We start from the raw sequence: 21,659 nt of genomic DNA, 5'->3' as shown, positions 1-21,659 counted from the left end.
CAGAGACACAATTTGAGGTTGCTAAGCTACACAAGGGTCAAGTGTGAAATTTTGCACGCGCAAAGAATTATCTAGTTGCCTGCTGTGCATAAACATCACAACGGTGCTGTAATACGCGCTACACTTTCCCACTGAAATTAGGGCGGCCTTTTAAAACACATGGAGGACGGAAATGTTCGTAATTATAATGAATGCCTATGCAGATCAAATGAAACAAAATGAAGCGCTGACAGGAGGCGGAAGAAAGGTAAGGAAGAATGAATAGCTACGAATATTGGGCTTGTAGTCAGAGGAAACATTCAAGCGAGCGCTTGATGCATGATATTACCTTCGAAGATTTCAACAAAACAACTGAAATCACTAAAGACTGCTCTGTGCTAAGAGGGAAATAGAAAATAACATCTGAGCATCCGAGATTTCGCAAAGGGAGGAAGCCATGGCATGTAATATACGGCACTCTTTTTCTTATCGGTTATAACAATAGGGCATTATCGCACGACATTAAGATCCATAAAATTTAAGTTGTTCAATAACTTTTCCATCCGCAACTTTAACAATTAGTAACATGTAAGTAACCAAAAATGTTGAAGGTAGCATTGACTTCGTATTTGCAAGAGATGGGGATATATACTTCTTATTATTCTTTTTCTTCGCCGCGAAGACAAATCATTCTCATGTACTGTCTCAGTACATTCAAAACCGAGCGCAATAATTCAGTTATACGGCAGATGGCAGGAAATTAACGGAATTCGCTACGGAATCTGCGCTTTCGTAAAAATCAACAGAATTCACTAAGGAATCTGCGCTTCCGTACAAACTGTCAAGAGGTCATCTAAAAACCACAGCTGACAAACCCTAGACAACGTCATAAGACAGCTTCCTGCTTGGTATAGGCACTCAGTGGCGAATTACACCACACCGCATTATCAAAGCGACTCCAAACGATACCGTTGCAATGTGATACCAGAGGAGCAGTTGTCTCACTGTGAAACTTTCCTACTGAGCACCAGTTTTCCGCGTGGTTTGCGCTCTTTGTGTCGAATCACTTTTCGTGTTTCCGAACCTAGCAGCGTCAAATTCTTGCTAGTAGAATTGTGGGCCGGACGTCAAAATAGAATTGCGCACATATAGCCGACGAGAGCGTAGTAGTGCACGAAAACCGCGACAACAGACCAGATGACGAGACAAGCCTGTTAGTAAGTAGTAGTTCTCCGAAGTAAGTAATAGTTCTCAGAATAACTTCCGTTATTCTGAGAACGTAGCACGAGGACAAAAAGCAACCAAGCGTTGGAATTACGCTATAAAAGCCAAGCAGCAGCACGCAAAGAAATCTTGAGATGACGAGATATGCCAGCCTAGGCCGGTAGATAACGGCAAGGTAAGCGCCGAATATTCAAGGCGGGTAGCGCATGAGCCGCTGCGGCGCTGCTGTGAGGAAGCGCTAACAAAACCATTTTTTTTACATAAAAGTGTTGTACTTTCTAACCAAAAGTAGACAACTAAAACTGTTTTAAAATCAATGCGTAGAATAATGGTTTAAATGGTTAGGAATTAAAAATATGTACAAATTTTTACTCCTTCTTTTCCTCTTCAAACTTATTTTCTTTTAGGCGCTTCAGTTCCAGAGCCCAGACTGATGTCAATAGCGCTTCGTTCTCGATCACTTCTTAGCTCCGCCTTCACGAACTGCTTAAATTCATCCTTGCGCACTGGCGACTTCCTTTCCTTAGGCAGCCACGCCACAGCGTCATTTGCATTCGTGACACTGCAGTCTGAGTAACGGCGCGCTAGTCCTTGGAAATGGCCCAACCTGTACAGGTATGGAGGCATCGCGTGCGTGGATTTGGGAGCCATCTTGAACTGAGGGCCGTGGACTTTGTGCAGACCCTCGATTACAGCAACGTTTGCAACTGGTGCGACGTTGCATCGTTGGACACAGGACCGTTGGGGTGCCGGCATGTTGTGTGCAACGACTGCTACGAAGCCCATAAGGAAGAGTGTCTCTCCACTTGCTTTTGGTGCTTCAAGTGCGCAATTGACGGCTTTGAATCATATGCAGTGCGTTCTAATTTTGGGCCGAAACGCAACCACCTGGGAGAAAAGATAGTGCGCTGCATCAACGCGGACGATGGCTGCGAATTCATCGGACGCCTCGGCGACTTGGACGAGCACCTGCGGGATAGCTGCGCCCTGCACTTCACTCCATGCTCCAAGTGCGCTGGCAGCGTAGTGCACAAGGACCTGCGGAGCCATTACCCATCCTGCCAAGGTGCAGACGTGGTCTTCATCAGCGCTGCGGACTCGCAGTCTATGCTCCACGGCATTGATGACGCCTCCAAAAAGCTAGAGCAGGCGCTCGCCTCGGCTTCCGGAGACAGCCGGAGCGCTCTGCAAAGTTCTGTCGCTCTGCTGAAAGAGCTATTCGAGAGGATTCACAGAAAGCTCGCGACGTCGGACGATCCCTGCACATGAATGCAACGCTTCCAGAACCTTCGGTGGCCGAGTGACAAGTGTTCCTGCGAAGCATCGCTGCAGCACAGCTACATTGAGGAGAGTAAGCTGAGAACTGTTCCTTCGTCGCTGCTACCTTATTGATTTTGTTGGTGTGGGCGTCGTGCATCAAGCTGCCTTAACGTTCTTGCTCGCGTGGGCGTCGCGCATCAAGTGTCGAGTTCTTCCGCTGCCTTGGTCCTTTGTTCTCAGAGCAGCTTTGATAGGCTTCGAGCGACGTCTCAAAAGTACCGAGGCCATTGTGCATATGCCAACGTAAGTTTCCCATGCTTTGAAGCATCGTGTGTGACCCTTAGCGCACTAGAAGGATTCAAAAGCTACCAGAACAGTCAGGGGTGCAGGCGTTTCTCTGGAGGCGTTTTGTATAATTCTCCGTGAAGTCCGTCCTTCGTATCATAAGGCACACTTCGCTGCGCCTTGGATTGTTTCGTTTGAGTTCCACTAAGCCGTTTTAGACTTCTGAAATGTGTCGCTAGCTGTTCGTTTTTTTTCTTCCATTTTTTTTTCGCTTGGTATTTTCGTCTCGTGTACAAAAGCATCACAAGTTTCTAAGCAGTATTGCTTCCTGCATGTATAATTTTCATCAACGTATCTATTTGTTTTAGTAACTTGTGTTGAAGATAACTGTTTATCTCAATAAAATATCTTCTTTGAAATGCTTCTTTTGATCCCAACGACGGGGTAGAATAGCAATCGATCTTCTCCGTTTATCGCGTCGGGCCACTGTGCACTGATGAAGCAAATCTTGGACAGATAAGTTCTTGTCTCTGTTCTGCTAAAAAAACGCTCGATCAATTAACGTGCTTTGGAAGTGCAGAACGACAATGAAAATAAAACTGCAAACTGCAGGGGAAGGGTGTGGAGCACTTGAGTTAAGATCTCGATGAAGCATATGGGCTATCAGGGACTCGTAAGCTCATGAAGTTGGGCTAGTTTATTTTCTGTTGAAGTGAATGTAGCGCAAACGTGTGGTGGTTCCGCACATCCATGAATCTGCACACAAGCTCAACAAGATCGGCGGTTGGGCTTGTGTCCAGTTGTTTTCTCAGGGATGCGTAAGCTTACCACAATATGCAAACAGGTAAACGGAACTCAAAAGAAGTCGGGCTGTCGAAACAAGCACCAGACACTGTTCCTGCCATACCGGGGAAATGTGGTGTCCAACATTACACTCTCCTACGGCCGCTCGTACATCGCCCAAACCGGCCGGTGTGTTAATTTTACACTTCATGCAATAAGCCACTTGAAAACACACGCGACGAGACAGGAAGCATGACCACATGAAGCAACATGCCGCCACGGACACACATGGGAGTGAAAAATTGGCCTCCTGCCTCGCTGCCCTGATCATCGACAGGATGATAACCAGAAAGTACCACATGTATGAAAAACGTGTGGTCCGTCATCCATTGATCGCCTTAGGGAGCGTGCCGATTCCCTGACGGCATCAACAGTCAAATGAAACCTTATGTTTTAATGACGAAATTGCCAAGGGGGTAAATGGAGGCCGCACCTCTATGAGTGGACAATTTTCAACACCCATCGCGATCAGCTGAAGCGTGGATTCACCGAAGCGCTCGCAATCGGCAAAAAGGGTGCAAATAGCGTCAGCGCACTTTCGGTTAGCTTTCTAGCTAAAAAGACCGCCTACCTATACAGCTAATAAAGCCTACATTCTATAGTTCGCCGCTGCTAGCTGATATTTTCTTGTGTTTTTTGTTTGTTTGAAACTTTTCTTATAGATTCCGTTGTCTGCAATAAAGATTCAGTTAGTAGCGGTCGTGTTGTCTGTTGTTCCTTCTTATCTCCATGTTGTGGGCTAAATTAAGTTTATTAGCGACTCCGTTGTAAGGGGCTTATGATTAATTTCTACCACTGGGTAGTCTTGAGCGTCTGCTTAAATTGCAGAGCAAATGAACGTTTTTGTATTTCGTCGCAATTGATGTACGCACACGGTGGAATAGATGCAACCCGCGACGATAATAAGGACAAGATTTGTGGTTATTATGGCATTTTTGTGTGCACAACAATCATTATCAGCCTGACTACGCCCACTGAAGGGCAAAGGCCTCTCACATGTCTCTCCAATTAACCCTGTCCTTTGAAAGTTGCAGCTACCGCATCTCCACAAACTATTTAATCTCATCTGCACTCCTAACTTTCTGCCACCCCCTGCTAGGCTTGCCTTCTCTTGGAATCCACTCCGTTACCCTTAAGGACGAGCGGTTACCTCGCCTTCGCATTACATCCCTGCCCAAGCGCATTTATTCCTCTTGATTTCGACTAAGATATCATTAACTCGTGTTTGCTTGTTCCCTCACCCACTCCACCCGCTTCCGATCTCTTAACGCTACACCTTTCAGTTTTCTTTCCACAGCTCCCTGCGTTGTCCTTAACTCAAGCTGATCCCTTCTCTTTCAGCTGAGATGAAATAAAGAATTGGAAATAAACGAAGGTTGAAATAAACCTGTACAGATAAAAAAAAAGGGGGACCGGTTGCGCAGGCGCTCACTATACTGAAGCTGACAGGTTTCAACGAAGTCTCTACAACTTTATTGCAAACATGACAGCATGACGCAAGCGTACTCACGGCTTTGGGGTTCACAAAACCAGGATGAAAACGAACCTGACTAGCGAAGTACTTGGCATTTGGCACAATCAATGAAGCCTACAGAAAAACCACTTGTCCCGCACGGCTACTGGTGGGGGTTGTGACAGTCAGGCTGCTCTTCGAGCAGCCTGTCGTGAGCAAGCAATAATGTGCCTGCCACCTTGCACGATGGGAAGATTTTTATCTGATACGGTGGATACGGATGTTTCCAGATCACGTGAGTAGGGCGGCAAGACGGCCATCTGCTCTTTCACGCTGACGCCGGATTTTCTGCAAAGGAGGACCATTAAACCTATCTCGTTACAAGGCATTTAAAAAGTTATTCCCACACATCTATTCTTAACACATGCCTGCTGATTTCGCCGTGATAGCTAATCGGAAATTAATATATATTGGTTCCGGTAAATTCTAGCTTTTGAATGAAATATGAGAAAATATTTTAAAAGGCGAACGTTTCGACGTTGTTGCAGCGTGTCCCACCAAAGGTGTCCTTTGCACTTGATATGATGAAATACCTCTCAGAAATTTTTAATTAAAAAAGACTTGAGGGTATACTTGAGTTCTCTTTAATGGCACAACGAGCTTCAATGATTTAATGCCCAGTTATGCGAAATTCGTCATTGCATTCATAATCGCTGGGAGTCCTCATACCACCCATAGAGCAGTGGTTCAGGGGTTAAGGGAAGCGCTACTGCCTTGCGATGGCATGTGCTGCTACCAGTTTGGCTTGTGAGCCCGAGTTTGCTCTTCCCGAGCAGCCTATCACGATCAAACCTTAATTTAACTGCCACCTGCCGCGGGGTCACCTTTGTGACAATCCAGTGGGCAGGCAATGATGACGCGTCACCTTAGTTGACGGTGCCAACAGAGTCACCAGCCGCTGCGGCTGCGTAGCTTCAAACTGTCACCAACACCGACGGGAGACATTTTTTCCGACATGGGGGTACAAACACTCCCACGTTAAAACAGATGAATTAATTCTGAACACTATGAACTTGAGAACACCGAGTTTACAGTTTTCTCAGTTTGAAAGAATAAACAAGACCGCTTCGAACATTTTATATGCAGCCCTTATTTACCAATTAAAGATGTATTGCGTTACGCCGCAGGCAGCCCGAAACACGATAGTCTTTGGCAGTAACGAAATCAACATTGCGGTTTGAAGACAGTGAACATTTTTTCGGGGGTTATGCTCAGAAAAGCCATTCTGAAATCGTTTCATTTTCGCTGGCACTGCCTCGTTTATCAGCGTGACGTCAAACGTCAGCAAGATATCTGAATTACGAACACTACCTTATCTTAGTGGATAATGCTGGATTTGTTCACCCTGCTTATTTTAAGGCGATAAGGTTAAAGGGTCTTGTTTAGCGAAAAACTAGGCGTTCACATATCCAGAAAAACAGATGTCCTACGCACTTGGCACTTTGGTCACGTGACCTTGGGACGTCATCACAACCTGTCAAGCGGAGTAGGAGCAAACTACCAACCGCGGAAAGTGGCAGTTAAATTATTGTTTGGCCATGAGTGGTGACTCGTGAAGAGCAACGTGGACTTCAATACCCTCACCGGTATCTGTGTTTGCAACAGTCACCTGCCAAGGCAACGTCGCATTGCTTAACCACTCCCTCAGTGCGCCGATAGTGACACGAAGACTGCCCGCGATGAAAAAATGTAAAGCATGTAATGCAAAAATGTGCTCTTAAGGGTGGATTAAGCGTCATGTGATTGCGAAAGAAAGAGCAGTGTGCGTGTCTCTGAATTCAGAAGCAACGAGGGCCTCTGATCGCTAAAGGGACTATCAATGTTGTCGTGTTATGCCCATATGGCGGAGCTTATGTGTTTTATCATGTTTTGAAATGAAAGGCACAATAAATGCTATTTGCTGGAAATAATGAATTCCTGTTACGTTTTTTTTTTTTTTTTGCACCAGGAAATACGTCGTTCGTCCAGTCTCGTCTACCTTCTTCCGCGTCTTTTTTAGCCGCTGGAATGTGTCACAATTTTACTAGCAACCAACAAGCCCAGCTTTCTACGCTTAACGTCTTCGTCTATATTGTTACGTGGCGGCCAGCCGAAAAATGAGGCGTGATGAACGATGAACAAGAGACGATTTCATTTCCGCTGGCCAGCGCGAGCACTCGGTCCCGCGCCACTGCCAGCTTCGTCTTTTTCGTAACATTACCCGGGGGCACCGAGCGATCGTCCCGATCGTAAATAGAAGCATACATTGAGCCGCCACGGTGGATGAGACGATAGGCGAATGAGTTCCCGTCCGCGAAGCATCCGGGCAGTAGGGTGCCAGGAGCTGACGGGCTAGGTCCTTGGACGCACCGAACGGCAGGGGCAGGGGAGCGGTTTTCTCATGTGTCGGGGGGTCTTGGGTTGGTCGGGTCATTCTGGTAGTGGCAACGTCATCTGTTCGTCGTGTCTTGTGGTCCGTGCGGGGAACGGGCCTGGGGTGAGCGGCGAGATTGGTTCAGGTCGGGCGGGCTGGGGCACGGCCGGGCAGGGAGGACCAGGTACTCACGGCCGATGCCCACGGCAGTCGCAGGACGCCGAGGCTCCGGGACCAGGACGGCGATGAAGGGACCCCTGCCCCTCCACCAAATGTTACGTGGCGGCCAGCCGAAGAATGAGGCGTGATGAACGATGAACAAGACATGATTTCATGGCCGCTGGCCTAGCACGGGCGCACCGTCCCGCGCCACTGCCAGCTTCGTCTTCTTCGTAACAATATCCTTTCCTTTCAGTTATACTCTTTGCGGTCTAACGAACGCTGGAGCTACGTTTGTCAGAAATTTTCATGGCCCTTCATATAGTTCGGCGCGTTTTCTTACCAGACCCTATAGTGAAGATCTCTACCATCAGAGTCTACAATGGGAAAACTCGGCACCTTTATGGAAGCTGATCTCTCCACATTTATATATCTAAGTTCTCTTGCTGTCCAGTCTTTGTATCGCGATGCATACAAATTATGGAAAAAGTAAAGTATTCGATTTTATTTCTTTTTTTTCTTTTATAATGGCACACCTCATTAGAACACAGTTGTAGGCAGCGGAAACATAAGCTTCACCTTTTTTCGCAAAGAAGCAACGCAGCTTTGTGACCGATGAGGTGCGTGTTCGTCTTGCATTCTGAAAGTTTCTGGTTCAATTTCCCGCACTTTCAGAATAAATTTTATTGTTCTTTGATACCACGGTGCCGTCATTTGAGATTTTAGGGACCACTGCTGCTGGTCAGCGCCTGCGCCATGTTTCGTTGCCGATAAGCCATATAGTGCTGCCGCATCACAGGTGGCTAGTTTCCGCTGCGCCTCTCAACATATGATGACATTCCTTGTTCTCTTCAGTAAAATCCTGTAAGGAATGTCTTTGGCCTTAATCTGCATGTAGCATCTAGTATGACGTCTTTCGTATTTAAGGCGGTGTGTGGAAACTCCAGCCGTATCATGCAATTACATAAAGGGCGAGAGGAACCGAGCCCAGAGCAGACGGAGTTCGAACTATGCTCGGAACAAGTCGCTTCAGATTTACCACGTTCAACATCGTTACTTCTGAGTTGATTTAACAAAAAAAGACCACTAGTTTAGCAGACCTACATGTTAGGGTATTAGTTATCACCCGACTTGGTCGCGCGTCGTTTTGTCTTCAGCTTGAGTAGCCTTATCTCATGCCGGTTGCTCGCATTTATGCATACAACAATAAGATTAAGGGGTACTTCATGTTTACAAGGTATACGTCGCACCCACGTTGGATGTTACTTCTAGTGTTCATAATCATATGTGAAGATGGTGATGCAGTTGTCGTGCTAGGATTTTCGGCAAGCGGGCGTGCGGTGGAAGTTTCAACTACCAGAAACTATGTCTCGCAAAGCTCGCGAGCAGACCGCTGGCGCCACATCGATTGAGAGCGAAATTTCAGGCTGGCTTTTTTATCAGTCTTTAAATATCCTAAAATGCTCTGCGAGCATTGCTCTCCTTGCATGAGCAAATTGAAAAACACCGTCACATCATATACAAATTTATTGAATTCAGTCGAGCGTAAGTAGCAAGGAACACAGTGCCATGAAATCCTGATATAAAAACTGCAGGAACTCACGCCGGCCTATCGTTCACAAGAAAGCTAAATTCAAGAAGCAAACCCAAATAGCACTCCCGCACACTGGTGTTGTATCGTGGGGATGAATCTACGAGCAATCTTAGCAGTAGATGCAAAAATTCAGGGGGCACTTTGACTGTCTAAAGTGGGTAGAGGCGGAAGCGTTTTCCGCACCACCTTCGCTGTTTCTGTGGCACCGGTGGCGACACATATAAATGAGTACTAATTACTAAGTGATGACAAATCACTAATTAATGATTAATTACTGATTAATGCCTGAATACTAATTAACTGCTAAATTAATTACGCTTAAGCTTCGCCTTTAGGAGTGGAACGCGACAGCGCGTTGTAGCGCTGCCAGGGAGTCCACGGAACACCACCCGTTCAGCGCGAGCTTTGAACGCAACGCTTTTTGAGGAACGGAAATGGCGCAGTAATTCTCTGTCATCTCGGTGGACACCTGAACCGCACCGTAGAGGCAGGGAGGAAGTGGGAGTGAAAGAAGATAAAGATGGTTGGTTTGGTTTATGGGGTTTAACGTCCCAAAGCGACTAAGGCTATGAGAGACGCCGTAGTGGAGGGCTCCGGAAATTTCGACCACCTGGGGTTCTTTAACGTGCACTGACATCGCACAGTACACGGGCCTCTAGAATTTCTCCTCCAAAGAAATTCTAGCCGCCGCGGCCGGGATCGAACCCGCGTCTTTTGGGTCAGCAGCCGAGCACCATAACCGCTGAGCCACCGCGGCGGCAGAAGATAAAGAGGAGCCGTAATGAAGAAAATGAAAATTGTATTTGAGGAAAGGAAATTACGCAGTAACTGTCTCACAAAATTCAGGGGGGCACTTTTTTGACCTAAAGTGTGGTCACTGATACCGCTAAGAGTAGAACGCGACAGCGTCTTGCAACGCTGCCAAGGAGTCCATAGAACGCCATCGCCCATTCGGTTCTACGCCTCGCTCGTCAGTAAATTGTTTTTTGAGGAAAGGAAATGTATCTGTGTCTCATTTGTCGGTGGACACCTAAACTTCGCGGGAAGAGAATGGAGGAGGATGAGAGTGAGTGAAGGCACCGTATTCACTAGAAGCGCCTTTGTTCATTCCAAACCATCGAGCTGGCATGGCCGAGTGGATAGCATGCTCGTCTCTCACGCCGAAGACCGGGGTTCGATTCCTGAGCTCGACCAAGTTCTTAATCGGTTTTATTTATTTATATGGCCTGACTAGTACAGCTAATTACGCTAATTGGGCAATTAAGCAATTAACTAACCCCAGTCCCACTTAATTGGAGCATCACTATACGATCCCTTCAATTGGTTGCATGGTTACTAGGCAAAGTACAATTGGCCCCGTTTGAAATTCGCGCACTGTGACGTCACGACCATTTCCACCAATTGAAAAGCGTGACATTTTCTGTCGACAACTGCTGCTTACAACGATGAGGCATTAAAGGCTTTCGCCTTAAAAACGCATCCAACGGGCGTGTCTGGGCATAACAGATCGACGACATACCGCCAGAATTGTTGGCAGGGTAGCGCTTCCAGATTTTACAGTAGAGTCACTTTACAGCGATGGCTTCGCTTGGCCTTGTTCCCCTATGGTCAGATGATCGCGTAGACTCTCCAACTGTTCTCTCAGCAAATCTCTCGCGTTTTCCAGTGCACGTCTATCGCCAGCATTTGCTTCGTCCATTGCTTGCTCCAGCTCTTTGCGAGCGTTACCCAGGTCCTCCACAAGAGAATGCATGTCTGCGGTGCCGAGTAGAGTCCCCGCTGGGCCTTTGCAGCTGGAAAAGTGACTCTTCATATCCTTGTGGGCGATGATTGCTTCGCATTTGGAACAATCTGTGAGGTAGAAAGCGCATTCGTACTCCAAGTGATGGTTCAACCCTTCCAGGCTTCCATCAAAAACACAGCCCCTATAGTCATAAAGGCAAAACACCTTCTTCTTTGATAATACAGCATATAGGTCGCGATCATTAAACGCGCTGAAGTCCGGACGAATATTTTTCTGGTCGATTTGACACACAGGAATCGCGGCTTTGAACGCCGCAGCATGACACTCTTCACATACCATATGCAAGCAAGAGAGCACTTTCGCGCTTGCCGACATCGCGCCACACCAGCAGCACACGAGGTACTTGCCGAGCTCCTCCTTAAATTCGACGGGCTTCGATTCAAGGTGGTCGCCGAATCCGCGTACGCAGTGCGTCAACTCTTTCAGCGTGTAGCTCATCCCGGATATCCAGAGCTTTTGCCGGCAGGATACGGTACAGAGTGTACTCAGATGCTTGTAATGCACTTAAATTGCACGATATGCGGCGAGAGCTGCACGTTGGGCCAGTAGTTATAGGCCGAATTCGGGCATCATTCAGAAGAGTGGCGCTGCCATCGAAGCGACAGCAGCGTAACGCAGGAAGTGACAACCTGTGTTGGCTGATTAACTGATTTCACAAAACGAGCCCGAAAAGCTACATTATCATGATAGGGCACTACAAAGAGTATCGTCCAAAGTTTTGACCACGCATCAAGATCTTACAGGGTGTCGCTTATCAGTGTCTGATATGCGACAGACAGACTGCAATGTATTACGGCGTACTATACAGTATGGTTTGGTTTGGTTTATGGGGTTTAACGTCCCAAAGCGACTAAGGCTATGAGAGACGCCGTAGTGGAGGGCTCCGGAAATTTCGACCACCTGGGGTTCTTTAACGTGCACTGACAACGCACAGTACACGGGTCTCTAGAATTTCTCCTCCAAAGAAATTCAACCGCCGCGGCCGGGATCGAACCCGCGTCTTTTGGGTCAGCAGCCGAGCACCATAACCACTGAGCCAACGCGCGCGGTATACAGTATGGGGCGATCTAGTTGTTCTGTGACGGCCTCTAGCAAAGTGCCGACTTCAATGTCTGTCTGCGTGGTTCTGTACTTGACAGTGAAAGCGCTCAAAAGGACAAGGACGACAGAAAAGGAAAGACGTACAAAGCGCTTACTTTCAACTCGCTTTGTATGTCTTTCCTTTTCTGTCGTGCTTGTTCTTTTGAGCGCTTTCACTGTCAAGATGGAAAACCAACTCGCCCACTCAATTCCGTTATTCAATTGTGGCTCTATATCCCATACGTACTCCTACTGTTCACAGGCTAGCACTTTTAACCATAGCCATTTTATAAAACTCTCCCTTTTCCAATGAGAACGTGCTTGGTCTGAATTCCAGTGCTGCTGGGAAGGTTTCTTTATTCTCTCAGACGGGTACCACCCAGGCCTGCACCTCGTCGCGGCAACGCAGCGCTTCAAAGATGGTAATATCTCGTAACTGGCATAGCAACCATGCTTCTTAACCTACTGTTTATATATTTTAAGTTCAGTGTGCATTCCTGCTCAAGAACACAGAGGGCTAATGTATGCTTAGGGCAAGGGTATCATCTCTAAATTAACCGAAGCCATATTGTCAACAAATATTTATGGGAGGGCATGGATAAATAAAAAAAATAATATCCTAGTCTAAATTACTTGTAAGAATCAAATACATTGCAGCAATGGTGTAACATAGTACTGGACTACTCGTACATGTTCATAGCTACGCTCGTGTTCAGGCCATGCCCTTTCACTCCATTACGTGCCGTCTTCGTGGGAATGTTGGACTGCCGCTGACTTCGTAATTACATTTTTTGTTGCGCAGTCGTGAATATTTATTTTGCAATTACCTTAAGTTTTGTGTTATCTTTTTCTTGCTTTGTGATTGTGTTGATTTACTGACTCACTTCGCTCTGTAATGCCCTTGGGCCCTTAGGGTAAATAAATGAATGAGCGGTACACTCAAATTCCTTCGCCACTTTCGATCTTTAAGTGCTCCGCGCTTAGCTTTTTATCTTTTTCGCTCTATGCAGCGCACTCATAATCTCTCGCTGCTTTCCCTCCTTTACTCGCCACAGCACTCCCCGTTATTTTTTGCCCTTTGCGGCTCTTCCCTTTGCCTGCGGCCGGCTGCCAGAAGTTGTTGTTCATGACATCAGTTAACCTTCCTTTGCCTGGAATGACCAAGCGCTATTCCTCGGTTGAGGTGGCGGCAAGACAGCACCGTCCACCGTTTTTATGCGCAGAACTAATCGGTAAAACATGACCAAGATCAATAATTGAATTAGAGAAAAACTTGCGCCACACCATGCACACCACAAGAAAAGAACGAGGACGAAGTACAAGCGCTATTAGTCTTTCTGTAATTCATGTATGCACAAATTAGCTCACAAAGAGGTGTTCATGCAAGTTGAATAAAATCACGGAGCGCGAATGCCATCTTTTAAAACACATAGCATCAGACGCTGTCCCAATGGCTGCAGCCTCTTTTCCAACGTCCGCTAGGCTTTCGAGCCTGGCTGACGTAGCATATCGTTCTCCACAATACTTCATTTGTCGTCCATGCCAAGGGCCGGCAAGAGTGTTTTGCCGCCAGTTTCATCATCATCATCAGTGGAACTACGCCCACTGCAGTCTTGTCTCTCCAATTAACCCTGTCCTTTGCCTGTTGCGGCCACCCTATCCCCACACACTTATGAATCTCACCGGCCTACCTAACTTTCTGCCACCCCCTGCTACGCTTGCCTTATCTTCGAGTCCACTCCGTTGAACTTAAAGACAAGCGATTATCTTGCCTTTGGACTACATGCCCTGCCCAAGCCCATTTCTTCCTCTTGATTTCGACCACGATGTCATTAACCCGCGCTTGTTCCCTCGCCAGCTCCGCCCGCTTCCGATCTTTGAACGTTACACCTATCATTTTTCCTTCCATTGCTCGCTGCGTATCCCTTAACATAAGCTGAACCCACTTTCTTAGCCTTCGCATTTCTGCCCCGTGGGTGAGTACTGGTAAGATGCAGCTGCCGACTACAATATTGGATATTGGTAAACTGCCATTAATGATGTGTGAGAACATTCCATATGCGCTCCATTCCATTCTTATTCTTCTTGTTATTTCTCTCTCGTGATCCGGATTAGCGGTCACTACCTGCCATGTATATACATATTCCCCTGCTACTTCTAGCACCTCGGTACTACTTGCGAAGTCCTGTTCCTTGGTTAGACTGATCAAGTTTACTTTGGTTTTCTGCATGTAAATTTTTAGCCCCACCATTCTGCTCTGCCTGTCCAACTCATTGATCATGTTTTGCAGCTGATGTCCTGAGTGACTCAGAAAGGCAATGTCATCCGCGAATCGCAGATTGCTTAGGCAATCTTCATTAACTCTTATCCCCAACTGTTCCCGTTTGAGGACCCGGAATGCCTCCTGTAAACAGGCGTTGATAGCTTTGGCGAGATCGTGTCTTGCTGCCTCACACCTTTCCTTATTGGAATTTTACTGCAGACTTTATGGAGGCTTATGGTAGCTTTGAACTCATTATTGATAACTTCCTATATTTTCACATGACACTCTATTACAATAGTAAGGTGGAAGTTTGGGCGAGTTGAATCCTATTGATGATCTAGTAAGCGCCAAAAACGATCCAATATTTTCACATGACACTTTTGTACAATAATAAGGTGGAAGTTTGGGCGAGTTGAATCCTATTCATGATTCAGTAAGCGCCAAAAACGAGGACCAAGTGGGAGAAAGACACAACACGAGCGCTTTTTTGTGTCTTTCTCCCACTTGGTCCTTCTTTTTGGCCCTAACTACATCATGGATTAGACTTTCTACACCAGCTGAGGTTTCCATGTCGCCTGGTTATCACTGTGTACTGCCGAATACAAAGGAATAGAAAAACCAGCATTACAGGGCGCGTTCACACGGCGACGAAATACACAAGGACAGTACTGGAACACAACTGAATGTTTCATTTCCTGAAAGTATAGAGCAGAGCAGGGCGCTCATGCGCACAAGCAGACTCACGCCTTCGTAGGAAAAGATAAAAATCAAGTTACCGGTTGATGAAGTTTTCTTGCGTGTGAAAACTGTCCCACTCATATACTGAAACTCTCTAGACGAAAATCATTCCGAAGTGTCGCTGACGCAATCAGAGTCTAAGTTCTTAATCTTAAATGCTTTCAATATCTCTCGTTCTATCTGCATTGAACCTTATTAAACAAGGGAGTGCAGTTCTGACACTTGTTACAATGCTTTCGTAGATTAACGGTGTTATATGGCTGCAGTGACGTGCGGTGCTGTCTTAACCGGTCATTAATGCATTGGCCCGTCTGGCCGATATAAGCTTTTCCACATGATAGGCGGAGAGAGTACACAACATTACTAGTGCATATGGTGAACATAGTTTGGTGTTTCGTATTACATTGCTTTCTTGTACTATCCTTGGCAGAGGTGCGGGGCACACAAAGACGTAAGTTTTGTGGGCGCTAAAAGCAACGTTCACTCGGTATTTCATTGCCATCTTTTTGACATTATGCGAGACTTTCTGCATGTAAGGAATTACAGCGGGTCTCATTTTCTGAGCCGTAACTTCTTCATTTTGCGGTATATGCGGTAACTTAAGCTTAGGTGAAAGTGATTCTGCAACAGAGATCAGGACCTGCTGATGGTAGCCTGCTGACCGCAGGTGACAGACTTGTTCAGAGAAGCTATCCTGCAGGAGATGTGGACAACTTCTGCACAAGGCATTACCTAGGCAGAGGTTGGCTATTACCCTTTTCACTAGTTTAGAGCGCGACGAGGTGCAAGGCAACACGCGTTTCTTAGTTCGAGGAGCGTATATACAGCAAACGTTGCGTTTGCGAGGAGTGTATTTCCAGCAGCTTTTCTGACGACCGCCACGTTTGTTGGAAATACGCTCCTCAGGCTCCCTGTGATGTGACTTCTGGTCGAAGACTGGGACGCCCCAAAACGCCGTACAAGCATTGCATTGTGCCGATCGCGTTCCAGTATGCGTGAGATGTAGAACAAAACTGCTAGTCGTAGCGTGAGTCAGCGTTCAAACGTGAGTCGAATGATGGGCCCACAAATGGAAAGGTGTATATCGGAGTGTGTCGACCCCGTTATCGCAAGCACACTGTTGGACCAAAAGCGATGTTATCTCATTGTGGCAGGTAATCAGCAATTAAGATGCTTCCTACATTCCGCATTTCATGACTGCTGCAGCACGGCGGTTTCACGGAATCACGAACGGTGAATAGTCGGCGTCGAGTTGAATAGGCCTACGCCTAGAGAGAGCAAGATTCATCTTGCCCCTTCGTAGCGCATTGCGCAGTTACTTGCATGGCGGCAGTGGGCGTGACGTAGCTTCTTGCTTAATGCTAGCAGGGCAGAACCTTACACGTGACTGCGCATGCGGGGTAATCGTCATGCTGATTGTTTAGTGAAGCGCAGGTTCGACAAGATTAAGATTTGTGCGTATCTAACGTGCCTTTGGCACAAAGGCCGACATTATCAGTGCCTTTGTAATGCGCAGATCTGTTTCTCCTTTTGCCTGCATAAGCATAGCACATAACTTATCGATGCACTACTTACAAAACTACCTCGACCGCGACGCACGTGGCGTCCTAAGAAACTGTTTGGCTAACCTCGCAGAACACCTCGCAACAACATTTTTTGTGCCGCACTCGCCACATTTGCAACTGAACTGTCGAAGATGGCCGACGCTGGGCAGTGGTCGCGGCACAGAGTGCGCGGCTTCGGAAGCCACGTAGAACGGAGGACTGTAATGTTTTTGGAGGAGCCCGATTATCAGAACCTCTGCCACTGGTGCGACTTGGCCACATCAAATACCAGAGTGCTGTGTTGCCGGCATGTCGTGTGCTACGAATGCCTCAGTCCGCATGCCTTCGACTACGGAGGTAGCACGTCCTATGTATGTATACTTGATCAGCAGAGAACATCTGAAGCCACAAAATTGCCGTCACAATACGACACCCTGGGAGACAAGGAAGTTCGCTGCCTCAACGCGGACAACGGTTGCGACTTCACGGGACCCCTCCGTGAACTGGACGAGCACCTGCGAGAACGCTGCACAGCCTATTTCATGCCATGCTCCAAATGTGGATGTGGCGTTGTGTACAAGGACCGGCGAAGCCATTACATATCCTGCAAAGGTACTTCGGCGGTGTTCATTCCAACCGCGGCAGCGCAGTCGCTACTCGGCTGCATAACCAACGTCATCAGGGATATGGACGAGGCACTGACATCTGCGGAGAGCCGTGACACACTCCGAAACGCTGTCACCGTGGTGAGCGAACAAGTGGCGAGGATTCGCAGTCAGCTCGCTTCTTTTGATGCCGAGTGTGATTGAATGCACGGCCGTCAATCCCCTCGATCACATCGCTGCTTGAAATCCTGTGCTTAATGACTGTCTAGAGTAGAGTAAGCTACGCACTTTGCTGTCCTGTTATCTTCTTTCGCTCTTTCTTTCTTTGCGAGTGGGAGCTTCGTACAGCAAGCGTGGTGTTGTGCAGCATCTTTGTCTAGCCTTCTGAAATATACTTGCTAAGTTTTTGCAGTTTTGCAATATGCTGAGCTTGTTCGGCATGCTACAAGGGCATTCTCATGTTTCGGCGATTCCTGTGGTCCTGCTCTGGTGTGTTCGCGGGCCGTAAAGGTGTCTATGGTTGTATTTAGTATAATTTAGAATGAAGTATAAAAGCTGCCTTCAAAAACACCTAAGCCAAAGCGCCTCGTCCTTCAAGCCGGTGAGGACCTTTACCGGCAGATTGTGTGATTTTGTCTGGTGGCGTGCATTGCCGCGGAAGAGCTCCCATAAAGCGACACTGTTACGTTTCCTTCATTGCTGCCGCTTGCCAGTGCTCTTCAAAAACATTAGCATTTAGCGTTGTTGTTCTTCAGCCTGGACCCTAACAACATGGGCGGCTGGAGTATCTAAGGCTGCTCATGGCAGCGACGGAAGCGAAGATCGTTGATACGAAGAGTTCGACGCCATGCATGCGACGCTGTTCCAGTTTGAGTGCGGCCCGTAGAGCTAACCGGCAGTACATTTTTCTGTTGTGAAATAGCAGTGTTAGCCGTTCTCTGTACGCGAAATCTTTCGCCTGGTATTCAACTCGCGCAAAAATATTTCAATGACTGCTAAAATGACTGATAAAAATATTTCATTTGGATTTTGTGTCAAAGGAAACGTTTGGCCTAGTAAAGTGGGTATGTTTTATGTAAGCAACATGTATGTGTGAATAAACATTTTTGCCTGAAATGATACAGTATAAATTTGGTCTAAATGTGTGTATATGTATAGCTTATGTCGCTCATATACACATAATAGTGTGCATTATATTATGCGCCAAGCTATGCACTGCGCATTATTTTCCTCCAGAGGGGCTCAAAATTATGTTAATTGAAAACAAAGAGAATGAAAAAACAAATGGCGGTTACTTTCCGTCACTTTCCGTTGCTAGAACAGGCAACTTCAGTTTCTTGCCCTAAGCGTTCACATGAACTGAACGGAGGCTTAGACACACGCCTTCCTGATGCTGAGGGGTCACCACGTTAAGGGTGCGAAAATGGCCCTAACGTTTCACCACGCAACTGAAAACATATCTCTGTTTGCACTTCATCGTGCAAGTGTACCGCAGTCTGCGCTCATTTATTATTTTAACAGAAGGCTGCCGCAGTTTTGAGTATAATATTCGTACTCTCTAGCTTCTGTAGACAGGAGCCAAAAGGCGACGACCATCACAAGGTGGTGTCAGCGTGGTTCCCCGGTCTTTAATGGGGCATTTCTTGCTTTGTGGGCACACATTTCCGCATCCAGCGGCTGTCGTAACTTGCGCATTGTGAGCTCACACATCAGCATCCTTTTCGTCGCTGTTTACCCCTTTTATCCACTTCACGGACACATAATTTTCTTTCTCAGTCGTTGCCGCTTGAGCGTGCGCACGCAGGGATGGTGATGAAGCTCTTTTCGGCAGTATTGCTTTGCGTGACCAATTTTTTCTGCCACGGTAGCCAACTAGTGAGTGAAGGCGCTGTTACGTGTACATGATGCTTACGTCATAAAAACGCATGGCTTCAATCTTTCCGGACCAGAAGAGTGCGCCCGGAAGCACACTAACGCTTCAGCAACCGCCGATGTAGAAATTTTCGCATTTGCCTTTTTTAACACAGCCCTTTTTATTATGGGCTGTGCCAGCAGTGTTCTGACCAATTGATTTCTTACACGCATCTACTGCGCATGATCAGCACCGTCCGACATGCATGCGTACTCAGCCAAGAATCTCTGAATTTCGTTTCTCGCCAGAGAGGAAGATATACTGTTCTCATTTCTGGAATGCTGAAAAACAATGTGAAATTAATCAAATCGAGAGCATCCAAAGGAAAGACATCAGGTTCATACATCGTCGATATGATCGCTATTTTTCACCTTATTGTGCCTTCTCCGCTTTGAATCTAACCTCCTTTTCCGTGCGCCGTCAGGTGGGTTCACTGAAGTTTCTGCACTCCATCGTCAATTCATTTTATTATGACACACCTAACGTCTATCATAACCCTGATATTCCCCGATCAACTAGGCATTACAGCCTTAATGTTAAGCCAAACTTCGCCCGTACTAATAATATCAAACACAGCTGTTTTCCTCGTAATATTGAACATTGGAACTTAATTCCAGGCATAACGCGGTCTCTTCCATCAAACATATTTCTAACAGCCATCGGTGCCACATGATGTTTGATTTCTGGTGCGTTCATTGTGCATTGTTTCAATTTATTAGTTACTGCCTATCACATTGTTTGCGCTATGTATTCAACCATGTTAGATGTGATCTCTGCGCGTGCGCGCGCGCGCGTGTGTGTGTGTGTTTGTGTGTGTGTGTGCGTGCGCGTGTGCGTGTGCGCGTGCGCGTGTGCGTGTGCGTGTGCGCGTGAGCGTGTGTGCGCGTGTGCGCGTGTGCGCGTGTGCGCGTGTGCGCGTGTGTGCGTGTGCGTGTGCGTGTGCGTGTGCGCGTGCGCGTGCGCGTGCGCGTGCTTCCGTGCGTGCTGTACATTGCCATTTTTACAAATTGTTAACCCCACTCCTGCCATAGCCCTAATAGGGGCTGCATTATGTAAAATAAATAAATAGATAAATTTTTCAAAGATCAATTCACTGAGACTCGGTCATGCTTACCGTCTTGGCCAACGTTTATAGATACTTTTTTAGTTCCATAACTCCTCGCAGCGCCCGTAGGGAGCCGGCGGCCTGTCGCCATATCCGCCACCGCGGCGCTGCAATCGCGGGTTGAGCTTGGAGGGCGAGAGTCGTCTGCTAGCGTGCAGCGTTTTGCACGAGCACTCGCATTTGAATCATCGCTGCGCGACTGCTGTTTTTTGTTTCCGGCTCTTGCCCGGAGGTATTTCGTAACATATGTGTACTTAGCGCGTTTGCGAACTTAAGAGCGGTATTCTGAGCCGTGTCACAAGCGGCGGTTTTGTACGGGCAATGACGAAATGCATGCTTCGATTCTGCTTCTCGTGAGGTGAACCTAACCTTGCTACTTCAATAGATTCGGATTATCCGCCGAATCAGTTTTTCGCGACTGGATGTTGTGTGTGTCTCGCATTTCGCGCAAAATTACTTTTACGTTTTATTACAGCAATGCTGGTGCAAATAAAACCCGCCGCTGTCTCAGTGGCTACGGCCCGCGGCCGCTTTCCCGAAAGCCGCGCGTTCGATACCGGTGTAGGCGAAATGAAAGAGTAATTCAAGGCCCTTGGCATTTAAACAGAAGAATTTTTTTCACAAACCCACTAAACATCGTTGTTGACAGATTGGTTTGGTTGGTTTGGTTTATGGGGTTTAACGTCCCAAAGCGACTCAGGCTATGAGAGACGCCGTAGTGGAGGGCTCCGGAAATTTCGACCACCGGGGGTTCTTTAACGTGCACTGACATCGCACAGTACACGAGCCTCTAGAATTTCTCCTCCAAAGAAATTCCAGCCGCCGCGGCCGGGATCGAACCCGCGTCTTTCGGGTCAGCAGCCGAGCACCATAACCACTGAGCCACCGCGGCGGCGTTGTTCACAGATTTGCTGTCAACTAATTTGTCAGACAAGCTTCGCCTACTTTCACTCTCTTTGAGCTCTAACGGCACTACTATTTTCCAAGCACTTTGTTCGCGCAAAGAAGTGCATGCGCGTCACTAAATAAAAATAAGTTAATTGAGCTGTGAATACCTCAGCATGCTCTGGACAACCAACACCATTCGTGCCTTTTTTTACAAGAGAATCCAGCACGTTCCAAAACAGGTCGCCGAACATCTCGCCCTTTCTAACCTGTTTTATAGCACCCTCTACCGCGCTTATACAGGCAAACATCTTTTCGGAAGGGTACGCGCGACTGCCACTGACATACTCACGCTCAGTAATGAGCATAGCATCACGCGGCATAGAATCCTGCCTGCCAAGTGAGTCACATTGCGTTACAGAGTTCACACTGCGCTTTATTTTTCAATATAAAAGCCACATAGACTGCCCAATAGTAAAAGGCTGTTTCTTCTGGTGATGGAACACTGTAACT

General features: G+C 47.1%; 1 protein-coding gene across 1 annotated transcript; it reads left to right on the top strand.

The window, feature by feature from the left end:
- The first annotated feature begins 16,791 nt into the window (after positions 1 to 16,791).
- LOC149336921 (RING finger protein 151-like) lies at positions 16,792 to 17,448 on the top strand. The gene has a single exon (XM_089554274.1). It carries the CDS (start codon positions 16,792 to 16,794, stop codon positions 17,446 to 17,448), a length of 657 nt encoding a protein of 218 aa, XP_089410400.1.
- The last annotated feature ends 4,211 nt before the right edge of the window (positions 17,449 to 21,659 follow it).

The sequence above is a fragment of the Amblyomma mixtum genome, chromosome 7 (genome assembly GCF_055824585.1).
Source record: "Amblyomma mixtum isolate Tamu chromosome 7, ASM5582458v1, whole genome shotgun sequence".
Classification (NCBI taxonomy): domain Eukaryota; kingdom Metazoa; phylum Arthropoda; class Arachnida; order Ixodida; family Ixodidae; genus Amblyomma; species Amblyomma mixtum.
The sequence above is the reverse complement of the archived record's forward strand: the minus strand, read 5'-3'. Positions and strand labels throughout refer to the sequence as shown.